Consider the following 27,034-nt stretch of genomic DNA (forward strand, 5'->3'; position numbering starts at 1 on the left):
TTGACTTGTACAGAATAGAAATTTTGAGTAGTTCGGAATACCACCTCTGACTGGCCCCGCCCCCATCTACTCACTGCCTCCTGAGTCCTAGCTGATTGGCTGGGTCTCCTTTGGTTGCCCTGCAAAGGAGAACGGAGCTGGAAAGCAGGTTAGTGGGGTGAGGAGGGAATGGAGATTTTGCAGTATCCTTCCCCTGCCATGACCACCAAGCCATGCCATGCCACGCCCACCAAACCACGCCCACAGAACCGGTAGTAAAAAAATATTTGAATCCCACCACTGCTCCACACCCATTTGCACCACTCAGGTGACCCTGAGGACACAGATGAACCTCCAAGTGGCCTCAACGACTCTCTAAAAAGGATGCAAATGACCAGCTGCTTGCAAGGAACACAAATCCTTCCATTCCTCACCATCCAGTCAGGGCTGAAGAAGCTTCTTGGAGGAGAAGGGAAACGTCTTCCAAGTAAAGAAGAAAGTCCAGTTGCCTCTTGAAAAAAAAAAAAAAGCACCTTTGGGACAGTCACTAAGCAACTGGTCATTAAGTGAGGACAGCCTGTAGACACCAGGAATCCTTCCAAAACTCAGAAGGAGACGAGTATCATGTTTTCTGACAAGATCATTTTATTAAAAGGCATAAGCTTCTGTGAGCTCATCAAAGTCTATGCCATTTTATACAATTTGTCAATTGGAATAGACACAACATAGAATAATAGGGTTGGAAGGGACCATGTAGCTCAGGGGTCTCCAACCTTGGCCACTTTAAGCCTGGAGGACTTCAACTCCCAGAATTCCCCAGCCAGCTTTGCTGGCTGGGGAATTCTGGGAGTTGAAGTCCTCCAGGCTTAAAGTGGCCAAGGTTGGAGACCCCTGATGTAGCTCATCTAGTCCAATCCCCTGCTTGAGCTAAAGACCTATGGCTGGACAAATGGCTGTCCGGTGTCTTCTCGAAAACCTCCACAACTATGAATCTATCTAGTAGTATCTCTACAGTCTCATCTTCCCTTGATATTTATTTGTCACTGAGAACACCTACTGCTTTCCTAGTTTCCAGATTCAGAGACAAGAAGTTTTTCAAACAACTGCAAATTAAGCAAACTATAAGGAAAAAAGGCAGGATGTATGATATGGGAATTGCCTGTTCCAGAAACTCTGTAGCTAGCTTAAAATTAAATCTATTGACCATTTGGCTTTGAATTAAGTTAAATAGAGGCACATTCTGTCTTCATTCTCCTTGTATAATTCAGCTTTGTGTGTAAAATATGAGCGCTTTTCGCTGCTTTGTCAGTTTCTGGTGTGTTATTGGCTTGTTTAACCAACTAGAATTAAACTTCACATCGAATCTACTTCATACTCAGGGACATAATCAGAGTAGGTTTAGATCTGATTTTGCACATCTGTAATTAGCTTAAGGGTCCAGAATAATATCTCTGCATAATTTCCAAATTCATCTGAATTAAAGATAAAGGAGATAGCAGTCGGTTTAGAATTATTCAAGGTCAGATGTGGAACCAGAGATTGGAAATGAGAATTTAACTAGAAATGCTAATTTTATTCCAAAAGGAAGTCTGTCAATTTTTTGAATTGGCGCAATAAACGTGTTTCATTACACATGTTCACTTTATCTAGGGGTTCATTCTTTAAAATCAGATTTTCATTGCTGGATAATCGTGCATTTTTTTTAAAAAAAAAAAAAATCTTTGTATCTATTCCTCTCTTTCCCTTTTAGGTATTTTGCATGTCCTTTGGTGGTTTTTCCCAACCGTATCAATTTTAAGATGGGTCGACTTCAACTCCCAGTATTCCCCAGCCAGCCATGCCTACTGGGGAATTCTGGGAGTTGAAGTCCACCCATCTAAATTTGCCAAGAAACACTGTTCTTCAGAGAGAGCAGGGGTCCCCAACCACCGGGCCCCGGACTGGTACCGGTCCGTGGAACATTTTCTACCAGGCCACCGGTTTGCTGGGCGCCGCCATCTTGTTTTGATGAGAAAGTGCTTCCAGGTGAGCTTTTCCGGTTGGAAAGCGGCGTTTGGGTCCTGAAGGAATCCTCGCACCTTTGTTTCATCGAGGGGGGGGGCGCTTCGAACAAAACTAAGGCGCGAGGATTCTTTCAGCACCCAAGGCAAGGCGAGCCGAGCGACTGTCCCGAAGCCGTCCCGAAGGCAATATCGGGCCGCGGATCATTTTGTGATGCCGGTACCGGGCCGTGGCACAAAAAAGGTTGGGGACCACTGAGATAGAGGATAGTAGGCAGAGCATTGTAGTGGAAGCTCCATCCCTTTTGTGCATGTAGCAAAGAAAGGGGGTGGGGCTTTGATTTTGTGCTACCCAAGCACTGCCTCATTTATATGGGTGTCACCCTGGTTTTTCAGCTGACAGGGAAGAATTTACTCAAAATCTATTGGAGATTCTCAGTCTCTTCCAGGCCACAGTTGTCCCAAAGATGTTTCTTCAAGAGGCCACTGGGCTTTCTTGTTTTTCTTTGAAGATGTTTTGCTTCAATGACTTGGGTCTTGTAGCTCTGACTTGGATGGTGGGGAACGGAAGGATTTATATTTCTGGCAGAGCTGGTCATTTGCATTCTTAGAGAGTCATTAAAACCTCAAAGTGGCCTCAACATCTCTCTAAAAGAATGCAAATGACTAGTTGTCTGCAAGGAGTATTAACTCCTTCCGTTCCACACCATCCCCGTCAGAGCTGAAGAAGCTTCTCGGATGAGCAGTGAAATGTCTTCAAAGAAAAACCAAAAAGTCCAGTTGCCTCTTGAAAAAAAATAAAAACCACCTTTGGGATTGGCTCAAGGTCTTCCCAAGGAGCTTCAAATACTGAGAGGGACCTAGAACCAGGGTTTCAACACTCCTAGTCCCGCACCTTCAGTTTTGGACCACTTGGGAAATAAATCTAAAATCCAAACTCGTCTTAGAAAAGATTGGCGTTTTGTTTGTGCTACTATCCCTGAGCTGATTCAGCAACAATTAATCCAGTGTTTCTCAACCTTAGCCATTTTCTGAATCGTGGACCAACTCCCAGAATTCCCCAACCAGCTATTGGGGAATTCTGGCTGGGCAATTCTGGGAGTTGAAGTCCACCTGTCTGAAAGTTGCCAAGATTAAGAAACACTGAAACTACACCAGGGGTCTCGAAACCCGGCAACTTTAAGACTTGTGGACTTCGATTCCCAGAATTCTCCAGCCAGCATGCTCTCTGAGGAATTCTGGGAGTTGAAGTCCACAAGTTGCCAAGTTTGGAGACTCCTGAACTAGAGTGAAGCAGGAATGCCACCAAGCACAATCGGGTCTTTTAAATCAGGGGTCTCTAAAACTTGGCCACTTGAGGACTCGTGGACTTCAATTCCCGGAATTCCCCAGCCAGCTAGTTAGCTGCAGAATTCTGGGAGTTGAAGTCCACAAGTCTTCAAGTGGCCAAGGTTGGAGATCCTTGCTTTAAATAAATAAAGTGAAGATCCAAAGTTGAATCCAACCCTATTCAGATACAAACCAGTGACATAGAACCTCTTTCAAATTGGTATATTTCTGGAAGAAGAAGCTCAGCTGGATTTCTTTAGTATTATACCTGCCATTGGCTTTACACAAACTTTATACCCGCTGGTGTTTCCTTCGCTTTCCTTCCACTTCATTTGTAATCTGTCTTCTGAAAGGACTGTCAACTTCAGGCGGTTTGACCCTGCAGAAAACCAGCATTATTTTTATAAATAGAGTCAGAAAAATTGATGGATTTTTGGGGAGGGGAGTGCGGTGGCTATTGTGACTGCATCCTTCAGTGCCTTGTCTTCCTCCAAACATATAATTAGAGCTCGACTTGCAATCATAACTGACCCCAAAATTTCCATTGCTAAGCGAGATTGTACTAAGTGAGTTTGTCCCCCATTTTATGACCTTTCTTGCTGCTGTTGTTAAGTGAATAACTGCAATTGTTAATAGAATAGAATGGAATGGAATGGAATGGAATGGAATGGAATGGAATGGAGTGGAGTGGAGTAGAGTAGAGTAGAGTAGAGTAGAGTAGAGTAGAGTAGAGTAGAGTAGAGTAGAGTAGAGTAGAGTAGAGTAGAGTAGAGTAGAGTAGAATTTTTTGTTGGCCAAGTGTGATTGGACACACAAGGAATTTGTCTTGGTGCAAATGCTCTCAGTGTACATAAAAGAAAAGATACATTCGTCAAGAATCATCAGGTACAACACTTAATAATAGTCATAGGGTACAATAAGCAATCAAATCATACTAAGAAACAGTCAATAAAAATCATAAGGATACAAATGACAAAGTTATAGTCATACAGTCACAAGTGGGAGGGGATGGGTGATAAGGAGTGATGAGAAGATTAATAGTAATAGTAGTGCAGACTTTGTAAATAGTTGGACAGTGTTGAGGGAATTATTTCTTTAGCAGAGTGATGGTGTTAGGGGAAAAACTGTCCTTGTGTCTAGTTGTTCTGGTGTGCAGTGCTCTATAGCATCATTTTGAGGGTAGGAATTGAAACAGTTTATGTCCAGGATGTGAGGGGTCTGTAAATATTTTCACAGCCCTCTTTTTGACTTGTGCAGTATACACATCCTTGATGGAAGGCAGGTTGGTAGTAATTGTTTTTTTCTGCAGTCCTAATTACTCTCTGAAGTCTGTGTCTGTCCTGTTGGGTTGCAGAACCAAACCAGACGGTTATAGAGGTGCAGATGACAAACTCAATAGTTCCTCTGTAGAATTGGATCAGCAGCTCCTTGAGCAGTTTGAGCTTTCTGAGTTGGCGCAGAAAGAACATTCTTTGTTGTGCTTTTTTGATGATGTTTTTGATGTTAGGTGTCCATTTTAGGTCTTGTGATATAACAGAACCTAGAAATTTGAAGGTCTCTACTGTTGATACTGTGTTGTCTAGTATTGTAAGAGGTGGTAGGATGGAAGGGTTTCTTCTAAAGCCTACCACCATTTCTACGGTTTTGAGTGTGTTCAGTTCCAGATTGTTCCGGTTACACCACGAGGCAAATTGTACAACCTCCCGTCTGTATGCGGATTTGTCATTGTCCCAAATGAAACCAATCACTGTTGTGTCATCTTTAGTAACAGCCATGTTACTAACACTAAGTTAGTAACCTGGCTGTTAAATGAATCTGGCTTCCCCTTTGAATTTGCTTGTCAGAAGGTCACAAAAGGGGAACATAAAGATAGTTGCCAAGTGTGCAGATTTTGAACATGTGACCATGGGGAGGATGCAACGGTCATGAAAAATGATCCTAAATCACTTTTTTTCAATGTCATTGAAACTTCAGCTACTAAACGAAAGGTCGTACATTAAGGATTACCTGAAAATTATTTTTCAAAACAGAAGAAGGTTCTTCAGCTAATTAAGTCAGAGAGTGAACTTTCTGAAGGACGGGATTTGAGATTCAAAGCAACGTCTTAACAGTTCCAAGCAGAGTAACCTAGTTTAGAATTAACCAAGCTTAAAATGATGTATGAATAGAGCCACTTAAGCTTACTGTGCAAAATCCAGCCAGTTAATTCAGCTTCTCTCCTTGGTTTCAGTGAGCAAGGAGATTTATGTATATACCCTTTGGAAAATTCCTGAGGTAACTCAAGACAGTTCAGAGATTCAGATTATACTAATTATTATTATTATTATTATTATTATTAATTATATTATTATTATTTACTAATTATTAATGATTATACTAATTGAAAAAACACGCGCACCCTGGAGTCAGTGGAAACGGCTTTTAACTTTATGAACCATATATCCAGAAATGCTAATTTGCTGGAGAAAGAAAAAGAAACCAGTCCAGATCAGTGCTGGGATGCTGCCGGTTCTCACCGTTTCTAACAAACCGGTAGTGTCGATGAGCAGTTGGCACCGCCGTTTCCTGTGCTTTATTTCCTTGTTTGTGAGCTCACTAATTCACGCACCAGAGCGGATTGCCATGCCTCCGCTGTTTTACTCACCAGCGCTGAATACAAGGTCAGTGTCAGGGCTTCAACATGCACCCCATTCAAATCGTAAGTCTCTAGCCACAACTCTGAGAGTAAAAAAGATGGGAGCCACAGCGGTTATTATCTCAAGCATTTAAGGAATGCACTGCTTTCCCCCACTCCCTTTCTGCTGGCAACTAAAAAGACCAAAGAAGTATGTTTTAGTTGACAATCAGTTTTGACGTTTAAATCGGTGGTTTATAAATGCTGCACATGCACGCAAAGCGCGCGTGCGAGCAAAAAGTGCGCTCTCATAGAACCGATAGTAGGGTGAATCTCACCACTGGTCCAGATGAAAAAGAATTGATGTCCAATGGTTTTGTTTGCATAGTGCCATGATATACGTAGATCATTTACTGACATTCCAAAGTTCTCCAGATATTCTGGCCATCATCACTCTTGAGTCTTTTGGATCATGCCAGTTGTAGGATTATAGAAGCTGAAATTCAACATTTCCTAGTCTTCGTAGAATCATAGGGCTGGGCTGGAAGGGACCTTGGGTGGGTGGGGGGTTCTAACTCAACCCTCTACTCAAAGCAGAAGACCTTATACCATCCCGGTTCAATGGTTGTCTAGTCTATTTTTGAAAATCTCCAGTGATGGAGCACTCACAATTCTAGGAGGCAAGCTATTCCATTGATTAATTGATCTTACTATCAGGAAATTCCTCCTTACTTCTAGGTTTCTCCAAGAACTTCTAAGTTCTAGGTTTAACAAGCTTCCACCCATTACTTTTTGTCCTGCCCCCCCTTCTCTGTGGCAGCCCCTCAAGTACTGGAAGACAATTGTGTCTTCCCTCATCCTTCTCTTTGATAGGTTGTACATATCTAGCTGGTTACAAACAATCAACGCCCTTGCTGTATTGGTCCTATCTGGAGGACCTTCAATCCAAAGTTCAACCAAGAGAAAGCAAGAAATGCAGGAAAAAAGTGCAAGAGAAAGGACTTTGTTTTGTTTTATTCTGTTGCAGTCCTTGCTTTCCTCTTGATTATTTATACGCTGCCCACTTGCAAGACCCAAGTCATTGACCGCAGGCATCACTGACCAGCCACAACTCCACAACACAGCCTCCAAAACTCAGAAATGTCATCCGTGCAACACAATCAGGGGACCCAACCATCGGAGTCCAACAAGGCTTCCAAAGGACCACAGTAACCAACTCCGTTGCACATCTGTGACCTTTAACCTTTGGGAGATAAGTCTTCTAGCTTCCTGGAAGGAAATTATGTTGCATGGGAAAACAAAGCTGAGATTCAGAAAGCAGCTCTGAGCAGAGTGAAATGGGAGAGCCTTCAATTGTGAAGGATGACATATACAAACAGGCAGAATTTTTCATTGGGTCTCTTTGCTGGAGCAAAACCAGGGAGACAAAGATGGAATTATTTAGTTAATAAAGCTAGAAATTGTTTTCAACTCTTCTTCCACATCCCAGATCTTGGTGGTTGCTCTAGGAGCCACACAACAGACTGAGAAGAATGCCAAAGGCAGCAGAATGCCAAATTTGAGGTTTTCATTAATCTGAGCACTGGAAGATAAATAGACTTCATTCCATCGAAAAGTCAATTTCTGGTAGGTGTTTTCATCATATTGTAGGAACATTTCCTGGTTTGGTGATTGATTTGAGATGGTAAGAGAAGACATCCAAATAATGGGAAGTCTTACAGATTAAGGGAGTTGGAAGGGGACTTGTAGGTCATCTAGTCCACCCCCCTGCCCAAGCAGGAGACCCTACCCCATTTCTGACAGATGGCAGTCCAGTCTCTTCTTGAAAGCCTCCAGTGATGAAGCTCCCACAACTTCTGAAGGCAACTTCTGTTCCATTGGTTGATTGTTCTCACTGTCAGAAAATCTCTTCTTATTTCTAAGTTGAATCTCTCTCCTTGATTGGTTTCCATCTATTATTCCTTGTCTGGCCTTCGGGTGCTTTGGAAAATAGCTTGACCCCTTCCTCCTCTCTGTGGCAGCCCCTCAGATATTGGAAGACTGATATCATGCCTCCCCTGGTCCTTCTCTTCACAGTTCCTGCAACCTTTCATCTTATGTTTTAGCCTCTAGTTCCCTAATCATCTTGCTTGCTCTTCTCTGCACTCTTTCTAGAGTCTCAACATCTAACATCTCAACAAGTATGATAGGGGTGAAAAGAGTATGGGCCAATCAGAGAAACGAACATTGGAAATTAATTTCTTTTTCTTCTTCCCTTTCAAAGATGTAGGCATCACTTTGTCTGCATTGCACTACATCAGATTTTACGTGGGATTTAGAGGTTTGGATGTTCTTCCAAAGTAGAGAGATAAATCCACACATCCAGAACTATATGTGAGGAGGAGGAAGATTTCTCAGCAAAACCTCTCTGTAATTTGTTAATGTTCCAGGTGGTCTCTGGTGGTACATCTAGCACATTCGGTGGTACCTGCTCAATGGTAGCAACTGTAAGAAGGATCTAGGGATCTCCTAGTAAACCATCACTTAAGTATGAGCCAACAGTGTGTTGCAGCTGCCAAAAAACCTAGTGTAGTCCTATGTTGCGTTAATAGAGGTATACTTTCAAGTGAAAGGATAGTACCACTTTATGCTGCACTGGTGGGGCCACACTTGGAATACTGTGTCCAGTTCTGGTCACCAGGGTGGAAAAACTTTGTTAAGATCCTAGAAAGAGTGTAGAGAAGAGCAACAAAAATGTTAAGAGGTTTAGCGGCTAAACTATACGATGAATGATTGAGGGAACTAGGTGAAGATAGATAGTTGATAGATGAAGAGCATAGATAGGTAGATAGATGGATGGATGGATGGATGGATGGATGGACGGACAGACAGACAGACAGACATAGAGAGATACATAGAGATGGATGGATGGATGGATGGATGGATGGATGGATGGATGGATGGATGGATGGATAGACAGACAGACAGACAGACAGACAGACAGACAGACAGACAGACAGACAGATAGAGAGATACATAGAGATGGATGGATGGATGGATGGATGGATGGATGGATGGATGGATGGACGGACAGACAGACAGACATACATAGAGATGATGATATGGATGGATGATGATGGATGGATGGATGGATGGATGGACAGATGACACGACAGACAGACAACGACAGACATAGAGATGGATGATGGATGGACAGACACAGACGACAGACAGACAGAGACAGACAAACAGAATACAGAGATGGATGGATGGATGGATGGATGGATGGATGGATGGACGGACGGACAGACAGACAGACAGACAGACAGACATAGAGAGATACATAGAGATGGATGGATGGATGGATGGATGGATGGATGGATGGATGGATGGATGGATGGATGGATGGATGGACGGACGACAGACAGACAGACATACACAGACATACATAGAGATGGATGGATGGATGGATGGATGGATGGATGGATGGATGGATGGATGGATGGATGGATGGCTAGGCAGGCAGGCAGGCAGGCAGACAGACAAAGCAACACAGCCTTATAGTAGAGAAAACCACTAATGTAAGCAGGAGAAATGCACCCAAGTAGAGAGTTGACTACAGAGACAAATCACGGCCTGCTCCCTTTTCTCTCAAATCCATAACCAAATAAAGAAATGGGCCAAATAGTCAGGCAAAACAATGGTGAGAATGATTAGGATTTCCCCTCCCCCCTCAAAGTCAGGCTTCTATAATGGGACAAGGACTGGTGTTCCAATGATCATTTGCTGCCCCCTCCCTCTCCCCACCAGTTTCCCTGCCCCTCCCCACAGATATTTAATTAAAAGCAACCATACACATACAACCCATCAACATACATCATGCCAAAAAAAAAAAAAAGATGGGGAAATCCCACAAATTAGTTCACAATCCCCAAATTATAAAAATGGATGAGGGGGCAAATAATGTTTTTTTAAAAAATAATCTTGGATCCACTGTTTTCAGCGAAGAGGACGCTGGTTCAAAAACTTCTGCCATTGCTGAGCCTTTAATAAACCTAAATCACCATAAATTAACCTTTACAAGGGCTGTGTGCCACACCTTCTCCTACCCTTATTTGCTGCCCCTTGAGCAACTCTCAAACTAACATATCATATGACAGTTAACACAACACATACTCAAAATGAGACCCAGAGAGACCATCCAAACCCACTTCTGGACAAACATCACTTTATCATTGTTCCAACATTCGACTTCCAGATGGGAAGACAGCATAGCTCCTTACCTTGTCCGCACACCTGTAAAGTGATGAAACCTGCAAGCACAAGGCAAGAAATCCAGAAATAACTCCGGCCCAGGAGGACAACCTGCATAAATAGAAAATGACCATCCATAAGCATTTAATTAGAGCAACTTCCCTCATTTTGCCTCCTGGGGTACGGAGGTCAAGGGAAGGAAGAGGGTCAGCATAATTAAGGCTATAAAACAAATTATGTGTCCCTTGTTTTCTCCATAGCTGCCCGCATAGACAAAGCTCTTTGCTTTGGGGAATAAATCAGAATCAGAATAGAGTTATAGAAGGGATCTTGGAGGTCTTCTAGTCCAGCCCCCTGATCAAGCAGGAAACTCTATACCGTTCCAGGCAAGTGACACATCTATTGATGAAGTTTCTCCTTAATTCCAGGTTGCTTCTTTTCTTGATTAGTTTCAATTTCATATCACATTATCCTTATTGGTATTAAATATTAAACTTATCTTATCCAATTCCAATTCATGTTATAACTTATTTCATTTTCCTTAGGATATTCTCATATCTTATTTTACAATATCATCTAAAATTCTCATCTCATTTCTACATTCATTTCCCATGTTACCTTTTTCTGTCACATTTGCAATTTCTCATCCTTATTTTATTAATTCAAAATTGTCCCCTCTGGTTAATAATTCGAGCTAGCCACCTTCATTCTACCTTAACACTAGTCTCCCTATTTACTATATAACACAAATATATATATATATATATATATATATATATATATATATATATATATATATATATATATATATATATATATATATGTCAGATTCCACATTCCATTTTCTAAATCACCTTTTAAATCATCTATACATTACATATGTATTAATTTAACTAATTAATTATAGCAACTGTTATTAATCTTTCCATAATAGTTCTTATTTCAACATTTTTCCCCTTTTCTTATACATCACTAATTTTCTTGATTAGTTTCCATCCATTGTTTCTTGTCCTGCCTTCTGGTGCTTTGGAAAATAACTTGAATCCACTCCTCTTTGTGGCAGTATTCTCAAATACTGGAATATTGCTATCGGGTCACCCTTAGTTCTTTTCTCTAAACTAGCCAAGCCCAATTCCTGCAACCATTCTTTGTATGTTTTAGCCCCAGGCCTTTAATCACCTTAGTTGCTCTTCTCTGCACTTTTTCCAAAGTCTCAACATCTTTTTTGTAATGTGGTGACCAAAACTGGATGCAGTATTCCAGGTGTGGCCTTACCAAGGCTTTATAAAGCAGTACTAATATTTCACGTGATTTTGATTCTATTCCTCTGTTTATAAAACCAAGGATTGTATTAGCTATTTTGGTTGCTGCCGTACACTGCTGGCTCATGTTTAAGTGATTGCCCACAAGGATACCAAGGTCCCTCTCACAGTTACTGTTTTTGAGCCAGATTTCACTGAATCTGTACTTGTAGGAAGTTAGCACCCACCCCTTTCCTACAAGAATGTGTAGAGTTGTAATTGCAGGAATATTCTCATCTTGGATGGCAAACCTCAGATAAGGAATGTTTACAAGCAAATACAACTCAGGCAAACAAAGTCACTAATGTAAAGGAGGATTAGAGAGAGGAAGTAAACATATGTTGGACTTTGACTAGAGATAATTAATTGTGTTAGTTACTATGCTGAACAGTAACGAAAGTTAAGCAGAAACCAAAGTTAACCAATGTTGGAGGATTACTGAAAATGTGTATAAATGCAAGACTAGACTCCAATAAAGTTCATCATCATGATTCAGTTGATCATGATCAAACACCTCGACTGCCTCGTCATTACAACAAGAATGAAATATTCTAGGAAATATTAAAAATGCAGAATATTATATTTCCCTGGATGAGAAATGGAGAAACATGTTTTTAAGGCAGGAAGCAGACTCAACTCTTAACAGCCTTACCCTCCTCAATAGCCCACAGCAGATGCCAGCACTTAAGAGATAAAGAGATAGCTATGCCTATTCATAGGCAAATGCCCTCACCCAAGATCCAACAAAAGTAGGATTAGCCCTCTACCCATCTAGCAATATAACTCACCACATGGCACCTGGGAAGGCTCAACCAAGCTCGGAACTCAAAAAACAACCTACAAAGTTACCTCTGCGTGACTCCATAGGAACGTGACAACCAATCAGAATACAAGCTCAAATTCAAATCCCAATAGAGGGCATAAAACCCAGGGACTCTCAGCATCTCTTCCCTTTTTCTTCACCCAAGGCATGTGATCCTGTCCACCATTAAACCATCTTTCCAAGCAGTCACCATGTTTCCAGTGTCTTTCTTCCCCACTTGGAACTGAACCCAGGTGGACATTTCTTCCAACATACCTTTGGTTTTTCCTGCCCAGGTGTAAAACCTTGCTTTTCTCCACATTAAATTTCATTTTGCTGGATAGGGCCCATTGTTTAAGTCTGTCAAGAACTTTTTGGATAAATAAATCTCCTTTCCTTTGGATTTCATTTTTATTTGTTCTTGTGCAAGCGCAACATGAGTTGGAACCCTAAATTATGCTTCTGACATCTTTAACTGCCCATCTCTCTTAGACAGGAGTATTTTCATGTGCCTTTTTATGTGATACACAGCAGGGGTGGGATTCTACCGGTTTGGACCGGTTCTATAGAACCGGTTGTTATGATTCTGTGCAGTTCAGAGAACTGGCAAATTGTGCCTCTGGCTGGCCATGCCCCTCTCCGCCCACCCCTCCCCTCCCCACCCAATCGCACGCATGCCTGATATCGCTGACTGCATTCTCCCCCACCCAGTCATTCCTTAAGGTATTTCTCCCCCCTCCTGATGATCAGCTGTTCCGATGATCAGCTGTGCTGGGATCCCCCTCGCTGCCTTACTGCTTCACCCAGGAGGCTTTCCTGAGGCCCAGGAGGCAAAAAGGGGTGCATGGGAGATGAGGGAGGGCGCTGTGCCCCCCACGCTCCATTTTTTCCCTTCCTGGGCCCCAGGGAAGCCTTCTGGGAGCAAAAACACCCCCCAGGAGGCTTCTCTGAGGCCCAGGAGGCTCAAAAATGGGGGGGCAAGGATGGGATTCTACCAGTTCACACCTTCGCTAGAACCGGTTGTTAACATTCACTAGAACCGGTTGTTAACATTCTAAGCAGTTCGGAGAACCGGTTGTCAGAAGAAATTACTGGCCTAGTCCTGTAAGGAAGGCAGGAAGGAAACATTCTGGTGTTGCTTACAGAAACTGCCTCTCCGTTAACCCTTATTACATTCTTGGCAGGACTAAACTTCCTGTCTCAGGAACTTCTCTGGAGTTTTTTCCCCTCCTTTGCTGGTACTTTGCTTGTGTGGAGTGACTATTCAAAGTTACAATGGCACTGAAAAAAGTGACTTATGACCATTTTTCACACTTACAACCATTGCAGCATCCCCACAGTCATGAGAAGCCAGGTGAGGAGATGCGTGCCTCGATGTGAGTGATATTGAGTTGGCCACACCCAGCCAATAACATGACTACCAAGCCACACCCACCACCTAAGCCATGCCCACAGAACTGGTTGTTAAAAATTTTGAATCGCACCCCGGGGGCGGGGGTGTTTGCTGCAAAAAAACTGTGCCCACCCAGTCACATGGCCATGCCCACCTAGTCATATCCACAGAACTTATTGTTTAAAAAAATTGAATCCCATCCCTGATACAAGGCCCTGCCCCCTTGCAAGTATACACACAAAGAGGTAGCCCTCAATCATGCTGGCCCAGCCCATCTCCATCCTGCAACTATCTTTCCAATAGAAGAGAAGTTATAAACACAAAAAAATTATATTTGTTTGTTTGTATCCTGCCTTTATTATTTTACAAATAACTCAAGGAGGTGAACATATGCAACACACCTTCTTTCTCCGGTTTTCCCCCACAACAACCTTGTGAGGTAGGCTGGGCTGAGAATGAATGAATGACCAAAAATCACCCAGCTGGCTTTCCTGCCTAAGGCGGAACTAAAACTCTCTGTCTCCTGGTGATTGGCCCAAACTCAACCAGCAAGCTTTTGTTTTTTATGTATTTATTTTAATTTATTTATATCTTGCGGTTATTGTTTTTTTATAAACTCAAGGCAGCCAACACACCAGCCTTCCTCCCTCCCTCAATATCATCCTTCCTTCTTTCTTTCCCCCTTGCTTCCTTCCTTCTTTTCCCCTTCCTTCCTTCCTTCTCTCCCTTCCTCTCTCCCTTCCTCTCCTTCCTTCCTTCCTTCCTCTTCCTTCCTTCCTTCCTTCCTTCCTCCTCTCCTTCCTTCCTTCCTTCCTTCCTTCCTTCCTTCTCCCTTCCTCTCTTCCTTCCTTCCTACCTACCTTCCTTCCTTCCTTCCCTCCTTACTTCCTTCCTTCTTTCCATCTTCCTTCCTTTCCTCCATCCTTGCTTCTCCCATCTCCCATCTCCTTCCCTTCTTCATTCTTTCTTCCCTTCCTCTTCCTATTTTCCCCACAACAACAATCCTGTCAGGTGACTTGGGCTGATTTTCTAGGAGCTAGAAAACCCTTTCCCTCGTGTGCTTTCAAGAAAGGGGGAGGCCGCCAGTTCAAACCGAGAGTAAATTTTTCATCTGGGCCTGCAATGGATACAGAAGTTGGAGATCAGAGCAAACTGCCGATTCTCAAAGGAGATTCTGCAGACGTCTTGATCCAGCCTGAGCAGGATCTGCCATGTGTGATGGGGCGTGAATGGCAGGGAGGTCTGGGCTGGGATTATCAAAAGTTTTGAAATAGTTGTGTAGAAAAACGTTGCCCCTCAAGCACAGTTTTCACCTTTCTTCACTCCTTACATCGTTGCCCCAGGACTGTCAGAAAAAATTAATAAATATCGGTTGCAATTTAGTTTCACCAAATAGACAGCTAATATTTGCTTTATCAGCAATCTCAAATTTAATTAGATCCCTCTCAAATGTCATGGAATCTGAACCTGGCTGGATTTGTCTCCCGCTATATATCTAGAGGGAGAACATAGAACATAAAACGGAAGGAACCTCAAAGGTCTTCTAGTCCAACCCCCAGCTCAAGGCAGAAGATCTTATACCATTCCGGACAATTGGCTGTCCAATTTCTTCTTGAAGACCTCCAGTGATGGAGAACCTACAACATCCAGAGATAAACCATTCCACTAGTTGATTGTTCTCACTGTCAAAAAATTTCTCCTTAGTTCTAGGTTGGGTCTCTGTTTGATACCTTTCCAACCATTACTTCTTATCCTCAAGTGCTTTGGAGAGTAGTTTGACCTCCTCTTCTCTGTGGCAGCCCCTCAAATACTGGAAGATGCCATCACATCTCCCCTTATCCTTCTCTTTGATAGGCTAGATCAGTGGTGGCTAACCTTTTTGGGCTCCTGTGCCAAAAATTGCGCGTGCTCGCTCACGTGCCAGCACCCAGAAGGCAATGCACGCCTGAACTATGCTACAATTAGATCTATCTCAGCAAGCTTCCTCAAGAGGTTGCTCAGGGTAGGAAATTCAAATTGCTCACATGTCTATGGAGATTGTCAGTCATCCAGGTCATGGTTGTCCCAAAGGTGCTTTTTCAAGAGGCCACTGGACTTTCTGGTTATTTTTTGAAGACATTTTGCTTCTCATCCAAGAAGTTTCTTCAGCTCTGGAGTTGAAGAAGTTGGAGCCTGGAGAGCTAAAGAAACTTTTTGGATGAGAAGCGAAACATCTTCAAAGAAAAACCAGAAAGTCCAGTTGCCTCTTGAAAAAAGCTCCTTTGGGACAAATGGCTCACCTCTGTGGAAGGTGTCAAGTTGGGGAGCAGGTTTGCAAAGAAACAATCCCGTGATGAATTCAGTTAAATCACATTCACGGGTAGCAGTACCTTTTAAGAAAGATGGCCATGAATACTTTTATTTATTTTATTTATTTTGATTTGTCAATCGCTTATGAGATAACAGGTATAAGTATATACATAGTTATGAATACATGAAATGGGTACATATAAGAAAAATAAAAAGAAACAATAGGACAGGGACAGTAGGCACGTTGGTGCGCTTATGCACGCCCCCTACAGACCTCTTAGGAAAGGGGTGAGGTCAATAGTAGACAGTCTAAGGTTAAAGTCTAAATAAAGACGGGAATCTTTCTGTCCTCTTGATTATTATTACCTTTATTGTCAGAGTACAACATGTATACAATGAGATTGTCAGTTTCCACCTCAAAATTTAGGGTCATCCAAAGCAACTTTCAGAACATTTTAATAAAAGCAACAATGACCGACAGACAACTCTGGCAAACAAACCTCCATTAGATCATAAAGAGCTAGAAACACTTGAACGAATGAAGAACCACAATGCAGGTAGTTCTCAGCTCGTGACCATCGTTGAGGCCATCATTGTTGCTAAGCAAGACAGCTGTTAAATGAGTTTTGTCCCATTTTACGACTTTAACATTTGTTAAGAGAATCACACCAGTTGTTAAGTTAGTAACCCAGTTGTTAAGTGAATCTGGCTTCTGCACTGATGTTGCTTGTCAGAAAGTTGCAAAAGGGGATTACAGGACCGAGCACCCTGTAACCGTCATAAATATGAGTCAGTTGCCCAATGTCTGAATTCGCATAGCATGACCATTGACTTGCTTGTCAGAAGGTCGCAAAAAGGGATCAAATAACTCTAGGACACTGCAACTGTCATAAATATGAGTCAATTGCCAAGCGTCCAAATTTTGATCATGTGACAAAGGGATGCTATAAATGCTCGTAAGAGTGAAAAATGGTCATGTCATTTTTTTCAATGCTGTTGTAACATTGAATGGTCATTAAATGAACTGTTGTAAGTCAAGGACTACTTGTACTTTAAAGAATTTGAAACCTGTTTGCTGCTTCACTAGGATCAATAAAACAAGGACTTGCACAAACTCCATGCATAAAAGTTTGTTTATTTATTATTTATTTGGTTGGTTGGTTGGTTAATTAGTTAGTTAGTTAGTTAGTTAATTTCTATAGCCACCCATCTCAACACACCGGAGGATTCACAGATCAAGCATATATATTACAATTAAAATCCTGAATCCGAAATGCTGGAAATGCAAACAGAACCAATATACCTTCTATCATATGTGGTGGTCATGCCCAGAAGCCCAAAAATACTGGACTAAAATATGGAGTTGGATACAAGAAATAGTGGAAGATCGGATAAAGTTTAAACCAGAATTGTTCTTGTTGGGAATAATTAAAAGGAAATATAGGAAAAAGATTAAATATATATTTACTACATATATTGAGGGCAACAAGGATAGCATTCGCACAATGTTGGAAACAAAATAATACACCCTCAGAGGAATTCAAAAAAATTTTTTACATTGTGCTGAAAGGGATAAACTGATGTTACAATTAAAAGATAAAGAACAGTCAGAGTATTACAAAATTTGGGACAATTGGTATAAATGGTTGAACAATAGACATAAGGATATTGGAGATAAGAAAATTATAGATAAACATATATGAATGTATATGAATGTAGACATTTATATGAGACACAGTACTGTTAATATTAAGGTTAAGATGTGTAAAAAGTGAAAAAAAATTATCGGGAGGGGGGAATAAAACCCTGAAAACATTTTAAAACAATAAAAACAGTCGAAACTATTAAAACAATAAAAAATTAAAAAATTTTAAAAACTCTTTTTAAGAGTTTGTGGTTGCAGAAGCCCGATAAGATTAGGCACGTTTAAATCACCACCTTTGTAGCCTCATTTCAAGCCAAGAATATGTTTCATTTCACACCAAGAATTTTCCTGCTGCACAGCTCCATCCTTTCACTCCTCCAGCGATAAAGCCAGCAACCCCAAACGGTTCCCAAATCAAATCCTATCACAACAAAATCGACAAAGCATCCTGAAAAAAAACAAAAAACCCATCCACCCTAAACCTCCATAACCCAGGAGGCCACATGGCAAAGCGAATTTCAAAACCTTTCCATCCCGAACAAGAATTGGCCACTGACCTTGGATCGCTGCATGGTTGAGTGGGAGGCTGCGAAGAAGAAGATCCGAGCACAATTCTTGAAATCTGAGGAAGGAAGCCAGAGGCTCGTCTGCTTTCTTTGGAGGAATCTCTTTTTTCCCCCTCTCTCTGGGATTTTTCTTTCTTTCTTTTTTTTTTTTTGGGTGGTTGGGTGGGGGTGGAAGATTTCTAAGTGAGACGTCAGTTTTGCCGAGTGATAATGGGGCCGAGAGAGTTTTGGGGGTTGTTGCTTTTTTTTTTTTTCTTAAAAAGAAAACTAATTTGCAGGGGGTTGTAATAGCTTTATTTCGGAACGCAGAAGGAAACAAAAGTCAAACAAATGCAGGAGGAATGATCACCAGCAAAGTCTGTATGTTATGATGGTTACTATAGGATAACAGATAATCAGAGTTGGAAGGGACCTTGTAGGTCATCTAGTCCAGCTGACCTAAAAATCAAGGGAATATAGGATTGGAAAGGGCGGGTGCGGATGGGTGGGGCCAGCCAGAGTTGCCGGTTCTCTGAACTACTCAAAATTTCTGCTACCAGTACGCCAGAACCGGTCCAAACCGGCTGAATACCACCTCTGTGTAGCGTTTTCCTCTGATATGTCTCTCTGTGTCCCTCAGATTATTCCATGGCTGCCAACACTCCTAATCTGCAAAATCTCCTCAGAGAAATTCCTATACGAGGGCTTCGCTTGAGGTGCATTTAAAATATGAGGAATTAAAGATCCTTCCCATCAGCCAGACACCGTTTTAGCCACTTCTGGGTCAGTGGTGGGATTCAAAGATTTTGGTTTGGTGGCCGTGGCTTGGTGGGCCCATGCCAAACACACACTGCGCACAGGCACAGAGGTGTTCCAACTCACCTCCTGCCAGCCTGCACTCTCTCTGTCACGTCAGCAGCTCTTCTGTGCCCACGCAAAGTGGCTCTGCTTCAAAAGCAGAAGATGGAGGTGAATATGGGAGCCTGGGCGGGTGGATGGACCCTACAGCAGAACAGTGGAGAGATCCGGTTTGGTCTCCGCTGCTCATCGGCACTACCAGCTCGGCAGAACCGGTAGAATACCACCACTGCTCTTGGTGCACATGTGTGTCACAGAATTGGTCTCGACTCCTGGAAATGAGACAGGCAAATCCATATGGTTTTCTTGGCAAGATTTTTGGGAGTGGTTTGCTATTGCTTTCCTCCTACGGTTGAGATAGAGGGACTGGCTCAGACCTATCTAGCTAGGGTAGAAACCAGGAGACGGAGAGTTCTAGTCCCATCTTAGGCATGAAGGCTAGCTGGGTGTCTTTGGGCCAGTCACCAGGAGACTGGGAGCTCTAGTCCCGCCTTAGGCATATAAGATGACTGGGTGACTTTGGGCCAATCACCAGGAGACTGTGAATTCTAGTCCTGCCTTATATAGTAAAGTTAACTGGGTGACTTTGGGCCAGTCACTCTTTTTCAGTCCATCCCACCTAACAGGGTTGTTGTGGGGAAAATGGGAGGAGGAAGTATTGTATATGTTCTCTGCCTTGAGTTAATGATAAAAATAATAATTATTAATAATAATAAATGTGGGATAGATAGATAGATAGATAGATAGATAGATAGATAGATAGATAGATAGATAGATAGAGTAGGTAGATAGGTAGAGTAGAGTAGAGAGAGAGAGAGAGAGAGAGAGAGAGAGAGAGAGAGAGAGAATAAAATAAAACACACTTCAAGTCTTTAACTGGCTTTGTTTCATGCTTATAATACCATTTCAACCCTGAAACCTTGTACATTCCTTAGCATGACTGGCAAGCCAAATTGATCTACAAAGGCCTATATTTCTTGTTTTAAATAAAATATTCCCTTAATTAACTTCAACTGCTCTTCTCAGTTGGTGGAACTGCTTAGGGCTTCAAAAGAGGCGAAGGGACAGCGAATCTCCATTTTGATTTCAGATTGCAGCAGACAGAGAGACAGGCACGTTCAAGCAGCAACATGCCTTCTTTGAACGGATTATATGAAACCGCTCTTCTGAGCGGTCACGATCCACTTCTCAAGCGCGAGAAATCGGGAATATCCAGGCAGTTCAGATGAATATAAAGGTTTATTGCAAGCTTAAGCTCTCTACAAGAATCTGAACTACTAATGGGAGTCAAGCTATTCTTCAAAGCAACTGAACACAGAACAAGAAGCAACGGATGGAAACCAGTGAAAGGAGAGAAGCAATGTAGAACTAAGGAAAAACTTCCTGACTGTTAGTCTAACAAAGCAAAGGACCAGGAGGTGATGAGATAGCTATCTTCCAGTACTTGAGGGGCTGTCACAGAGAAAGCACCTGAAGGTGATGGAAACTAATCAAGGAGAGAAGCAACCTAGCATTATGGAGGAATTTCCTGACAGTGAGAACAATTAATCAATGGAACAGCTTGCCTTCAGAAGTTGTGGGTGCTCCATCACTGGAGGTTCTTAAGAACCACTCATGATGGCGAACCTTTTCCATGTTGTGTGGCAAAAGTGCCCATGCGCACCCATGTTGCAATGCACGTGAGACTCCCCCCGCCTAGGGGTGGGATTCAAATTTTTTAACAACCAGTTCTGTGGGCATGGCTTAGTTGGTGGGCATGGCTTGGTGGTCATGTTATTGGCTGGGTATGGTCAACTCAACATCACTCACATCGAGGCATGCATCTCCCTGCCTGGCCTCTCATGACTGTGGGGATGCTGACACAGTCGTAAGTGTGAAAAACGGTCATAAGTCACTTTTTTCAGTGCCATTGTAACTTTGAATGGTCACTCCACACAAGCAAAGTACCAGCAAAGGAGGGGAAAAAAACTCCAGAGAAATTCCTGACACAGGAAGTCTAGTCCTGCCAAGAATGTAATAAGGGTTAACGGAGAAGCAGTTTCTGTAAGCAACACCAGAATGTTTCCTTCCTGCCTTCCTTACAGGATTAGGCCAGTCATTTCTTCTAACAACTGGTTCTCCGAACTGCTTAGAATGTTAACAACCAGTTCTAGCGAATAGGTGCGAACTGGTAGAATCCCACCCCTGCCCTCGCCCCCTTTTGCATGTGCACGCAACACCACATGCCTCTACGCATGTGCAGGCAACCCTGCATGCCACATGCCTCTGCTCATGCATGTGCGTCTCCCACCATGCACGCACAACAGATACCCTGGCAATCAGCTGGCTGATGGGGGGCATGCCGCATGCGCAGTAGGGCTCTACCGGGCGACCTCTCGCATGTCAGCAGAAGTGGCTCTGCATGCCACTTCTGGCATGCATGCCATAGGTTTGCCATCATGGGTATAGGGTCTCCTGCCTAAGGAGGGGGTGAGATTAGAAGACCTTGACAGACTAGAACACTGGGCCGTATCTAACAAAATGAAATTCAGTGTAGAGAAAAGTAAAGTCCTACACTTAGGAAAGAAAAACCAAAAGTACACATATTGACTGGGTGAAACCAGACTCAATAACAGTAACTGCGAGAGGGATCTTGGAGTCTTACTGGACAACCAGCTAAATAAGAGCCAGCCGTGTGCAGCAGCAGCCAAAAAAGCCAATGCAATCCTAAGTTGCATTAACAGAGGGATACAATCAAGATCAAGGAAGGCACTAATACCCCTCTATAAAACCTTAGTAAGACCACATCTCTAATCCCGCAACCACTTTTGGTCACCCTGTTTGTTCCCCAAATTTTGTGCATTTGTATATAAGCCCTCTTACAGTCTTAATGTCTGACTCTGGGTATGTCTCCTAGTTAGCATTTGAGTGGTCTTCCTTGCCATCCCTCCTTATCTCATTATTTAACTTGTTCTCTGGAGGGTTTTGCTTGGTATTAAGTCCTGGAGATCCTAAAGATTGGTCTCCCTCCCTCCTCAATTTTAGTTTAAAGCCCTCCTTGGAGAAGACCCTGATGTTGTCTTCTCAGGGTCTTCTCCAAGGAGAAGGGGACGGCAGAGGATGAGATGGTTAGATAGAGTCATCGACACCATGAATTTGGGCCAACTTTGGGAAACAGTGGCAGATGGGGAGGGCTGGCGTGATGTGGTCCCTGGCCTTGGGAAAAGTCAGGCATTGCTTAACGTCTGAACAACAATGACAACAAGCCAAAATTGGTTGGCTTGATTTCCTGTTTAAGAAAGGCTTTCAAGATGTATTTTTTTTTTTCAATCTCGGCAACTTGAAGAGATGTAAACTTCAACTCCCAGAATGTCCTAGCCAGTGCTGGCTGGGGGAATTCTGGGAGCTGAAGTGTACATATCTTATAGTTGCTGAAATGGCAAAACACCCCTGTAGCCTCCTGACATAAAATTAGCTATGAAAGCACAAGAGGCAGCTTTAATCTCCTTTTTGGATTCTTGGAACCCAAAAGAAGTAAGTAAAAAAAAAAAAAAGGATCATAAGCTTCTAACATAGCAAAATACATTTGGAGTAGCTATTTATCAGTGATAACTATACTCTGCCAATCTCCCCCAAAACATTTAGTAGAGCACAATTAATATCAAAATACAGCAAGCAAATCCGTTTGATGAAAAGTAAAAGCTCAATAATAAGTACACTTCATACCTCTTATTTGTATCATATTAAAATAATAAGTACACTTCAAAGCTCTGTTGCTTTGCATGTACATTAAGAGCTTCTTCACTGGAGACAAATTCCTTTTGTGTCTAATCACACATGGTCAAATAAAACTTACTCTACTCTACCTTACTCTACTCTACACTCCATTTTACACTCTACTGTACTCTACTCTACTCCACTCCACCCTACACTCATCTCTTCTCCACTCTCCATTACACTCTCCATTCTACTCTACACTACACTCTATTCTACATTCTGTTTACTCCACTCCACTCTATATGCTACTCTACTCTGTACTCTACTCTCTATTTTCCACTCCACTCTACTCTCCCCTAGTAGTGTAGAATGGAGTATACTACTCTACACTCTACTCCACTGCATTGCACTGCACTGCAGTCTACACTCCGTTCTACATTCCACTCTACACTACATTCCACTCTACTCTACTCTCTACTTGACTCCACTCTACAATAGAGTAAAATGAACACAATAGGCATCAGTCTTCACAATTTCACTTCTGAATTTGTTCTATCGGCAATCATCAAAAATAGAAATGTGCCTAACAGCTCCCGGCGTTATTGGGAAGACTGCCTGACCTCTCAGGAAGAAAAGTTAAAACCAAGATAAAAGTTGTCAAACCAGCTCAAGCATTTGCTTAACTTTCCTTTCGCTGTGTAGGGATTTGTTTGCCTGTTTGTTTACTTATGCAATTTATTTGCTGCCCATCTCATGCTCAACAATTTTGGGAAGCTTACAATAAGTCATGTTACTGAGGAGACGATTTGGGACGATTTTTAAAAGGAGGAAGTGATGGGGCTAACTCATTCATTCGTCAGCTGAAGAAATCCAGTTGTTGTTTTTTAAAGAAAAAAAAATTAAAAAATTAAAAAGCCTCACTTTCAGGTTTCTGAAAAGCCCTTCATGAAAAATTCAACAGGACCCAAGAGGACAGGAAGTGGTCACCATCAGCCCTGCAATATTAATTCTGGGTGGAATTTTCTATTCCTGGTCATCCAAGCAGACAAATCCAGCTCAAGACAATGGCGGATTTAGTCAAAGAAAGTATTGAGGAATGGTATGTGTGTGTGTGTGTGTGTGAAAGAGAGAGGAGGGGCTACAAAAATAAGTGTCATTCTTTTGACGCTCCAAAAATAGAAGCAACATGAAATTACGGCAAATGGCATACAATGACATGCCCTGATTGATTCTTAAAAGACATGTTTGTTTCAGCAGAAAAAAAGAAGTAGCAGCGAGAAGAAAATAGACGGGAAAATTGTAGATGTTCTTGGAGGTCAGCTTTTGACAGAATAACAGAGTTGGAAGGGACCTTGGAGGTCTTCTAGTCCAACCCCCTGCTGAAGCTGCAACCCTATATCATTTCAGACACATGGTTGTCCAATCTCTTCTTAAAGTTCTCCAGGGTTAGAGCATGCCGTTCCACTGGTTAATTGTTAATTGTTCTGCCGGGAAATTTCTTCTTCAGACGGCCTAGCTCACCACTCCTGAGTTCAGAATAACAGAATTGTAAGGGACCTTGTAGGTCATCTAGTCCAACCTCCCCGTCCCCCACCCAAGCAGAAGACCCTACACCATTTCTGACAGATGGCAGTCCGGTCTCTTCTTGAAAGCCTCCAGTGATGAAGCTCCCACAACTTCTGAAGGCAACTTCTGTTCCATGGGTTGATTGTTCTCACTATCCGGAAATTTTTCCTTATTTCCAGGTTGAATCTCTCCTTGATCAGTTTCCATCCATTCTTCCTTGTCTTTTTAGCAGCTGTGCTATCCTTGCAGAGAAGAAGACAACGTGCTGCCAAGAAACATCTGGAGAACTTCTCTTCTCCTTAAGCTTGAAACAATGCAGAGATGTCTCCAAGCAGAAATCAGGTGGACTTTCTCTGGGCCTCCTTTTCTCGCTGTCAGAAAATTTCTCCTTATTTCCAGGTTGAATTTCTCTTTTTGTTCAGTTTCCATCCTTTATTCCTTGTCTGGCCTTGACCCATTCCTCCTGTCTGTGGCAGCCCCTCAAATATTGGAAGACTGCTATCATGTCTCCCCTGGTCCTTCTCTTCCCTAGACTAGCCAGGCCCAGTTCCTGCAACCTTTCTTTGTATGTTTTAGTCTCCAGTCTCCTAATTATCTTGGTTGGTCTTCTCTGCACTCTTTCTAGAGTCTCAACCTCCTTTTTTTTTATAGTGTGGTGACCAAAACTGAATGCAGTACTCTAGGTGTGGTCTTCCTAAGGCTTATCAATGGAAATTTTGGGCTCAATTTTGGTCAGAAATCAAGGACTACCCATATACTTCATCAACATCTGGAAGGGCTATAGATTTCCGACAAGTATGTTGGAGACCAACTGAAAAATTATGGTGGGAGAAACAACTCATTTGACAATAAGGTAGTCCCCAACTTACAACTATTCTTCAGCAACTGTTTGACATTGCAGTGGCATTTTAAAAAGCAACTTATAACCGGTACGCTCACAATCATGATGGTACCCTAATAGCCACATGATCAAAATTCAAGATGCTTGGCAACTGGCATGTACTTATGACAGTTTCAGCATTCCAGTCACTTAATCACCCTTTGCAACATACCCAGCTGTCTTCTGATGGGGTGAGCTGGATTTCCTTGTGATGCATTTAACTGCAGTGATTTGCTTAACAGTGGCAAAAAAGGGTCGTAAAATTGGGCATGTCTCACTTAACAACTGCTTTGCTTAAGAACAGAAATTCTGGACCCCAATACCGGTTGTAAGTCAAGGACTACCTGTACTGAATCTGCAGGTCATTATTTTCTCTCCCGCAATGCCCCTTTCCACATTTATTATGCCCCTCAAACAGGGTGTCTTAACTTCCAATAACTATAATGTCATCAACACTCATGCATGCTTCTGGGACTTCCGGTTTGCAGGGCTTCAGTGACAAGCAGGAATCTGTGATCGTGTGCGGTTTCTGCCTGGGCTCGCCGCTGGAGTACCCCGAGCCAGCTGGCTTCGGGGCTAAGCCACCCCATAGAGGTCGTAAAATGAGGCACAATTCACAATTCACTTCACAGCAGTCTCACTAGCAATTTGGGGTAAATTGGGGTCATACACAGAGGACTACCTTTACGTATATACCTATATTTCACAGTTTCTCCTTTAGCTACTTATCCCTTTTTAAGAATCTTGTTCAAATCACAAGTTTATTTTTCTGCTAGCTACTGCAGATAGTTTTCCCGAGGTGCAGAGGCATTTTTGACAGCATCATGCAATAATCTTGCAAAATTCTTATTCTTCCTTCATTTCTCTGTCGTAGACAGAGGGAATGCGAGAAAGAGGTAATGAGTTTGCAATCTACTGTCAAATTTATGAGACCGCTTTAAAAAAAATGACCTTCTTAGATTCACCCCATTTTAGGAGCACATCTTCAAAAATCATCTCTGAATTGCCAAGTTGCATTTCAGAATAACAGAGTTGGAAGGGTCCTTGGAGGTCTTCTAGTCCAACCCCATGCTCAGGCAGGAAACCTCATAACATTTCAGACAAATGGTTGTCCAATCTCTTCTTAAAAACCTCCAGTGTTGGAGCACTCACAACATCTGGAGGCAAACCTGGTTAATTGTTCTAATTGTCAAGAAATTTCTCCTTGGTTCTCGGTTGCTTCGCTCCTTGATTAGTTTCCATCCGTGGCTTCTTGTCCTGCCTTGAGGTGCTTCGAAGAATAGCCCGATTCCTTCTTTCTTTGTCCCTCACTTCTTCAGTATGTGGATATGTGGATTCAACTCCCAGAATTCCCCAGCCAGCCATGAAGTCCATACATCTTTAGCTTGCTGAGGTTGAGAAAGTAATAGATAAGGGGGGGGACGACCCACCAATGTTTTTAGGGTTCAGGGAGATGGATTGGCTCTTCCACCGCTGGCAAAGTGGGGGCTGATCTGAAAATGTTGGGGAGACAGTTGGGGAGGGGACTTCATTCATCTTCTTCCATAACTTCGAGCACAAGAGTCCGAGGTCCTGTCACAATGAGGTTGCTCACAGTCTGATAATCCAAGTGTAAAACATACATTCCATTCACTGAGTAGACAAATTGGCAGACCTGAAAACGGAAGAAACAGAGACCAGTAAAACACCCCTGAACTAAACAACACTCTATCATCCCTCTCTTCTTTCTCTTTCACGCGCTCTCTTTTGCTCTCTTTCTCCGTAACAGATAACAGATAATGAGAGTTGGAAGGGACCTTGTAGGTCATCTAGTCCAACCCCAACCCCCTGCCCAAGTGGGAGACCCTACACCATTTCTGACAAATGGCAATCCAATCCAACTGAACCGGTAGTGACACCGGTCA

General features: G+C 42.5%; 2 protein-coding genes across 3 annotated transcripts in view; both read right to left on the bottom strand.

The window, feature by feature from the left end:
• The window catches only part of COL20A1 (collagen type XX alpha 1 chain), a 198,119-nt gene extending 179,814 nt beyond the window's left edge, over positions 1–18,305 (bottom strand). Inside the window, exons 1-3 of the mRNA XM_087959166.1 lie at positions 18,143–18,305; positions 10,185–10,266; positions 3,577–3,687 (exon numbers count right to left, since the gene is read on the bottom strand). Coding sequence (XP_087815292.1) covers positions 3,577–3,687; positions 10,185–10,266; positions 18,143–18,157 — 208 coding nt within the window. The 5' untranslated portion in view covers positions 18,158–18,305. The remainder of the gene's footprint in view (positions 1–3,576; positions 3,688–10,184; positions 10,267–18,142) is intronic.
• A 4,209-nt stretch (positions 18,306–22,514) lies between these two features.
• Positions 22,515–27,034, bottom strand: part of LOC113422459 (DEP domain-containing mTOR-interacting protein-like) — a 43,077-nt gene continuing 38,557 nt past the window's right edge. For both annotated transcript variants that reach the window (XM_087959178.1, XM_087959179.1), the window contains one exon: positions 22,515–26,784. In XM_087959178.1, coding sequence (XP_087815304.1) covers positions 26,659–26,784 — 126 coding nt within the window. In that variant the 3' untranslated portion in view covers positions 22,515–26,658. The remainder of the gene's footprint in view (positions 26,785–27,034) is intronic.

This window comes from Notechis scutatus, chromosome 3 (genome assembly GCF_049901735.1).
Source record: "Notechis scutatus isolate UNSWTSFEM ecotype Mainland chromosome 3, rNotScu1.2, whole genome shotgun sequence".
Taxonomy (NCBI): Eukaryota; Metazoa; Chordata; class Lepidosauria; order Squamata; family Elapidae; genus Notechis; species Notechis scutatus.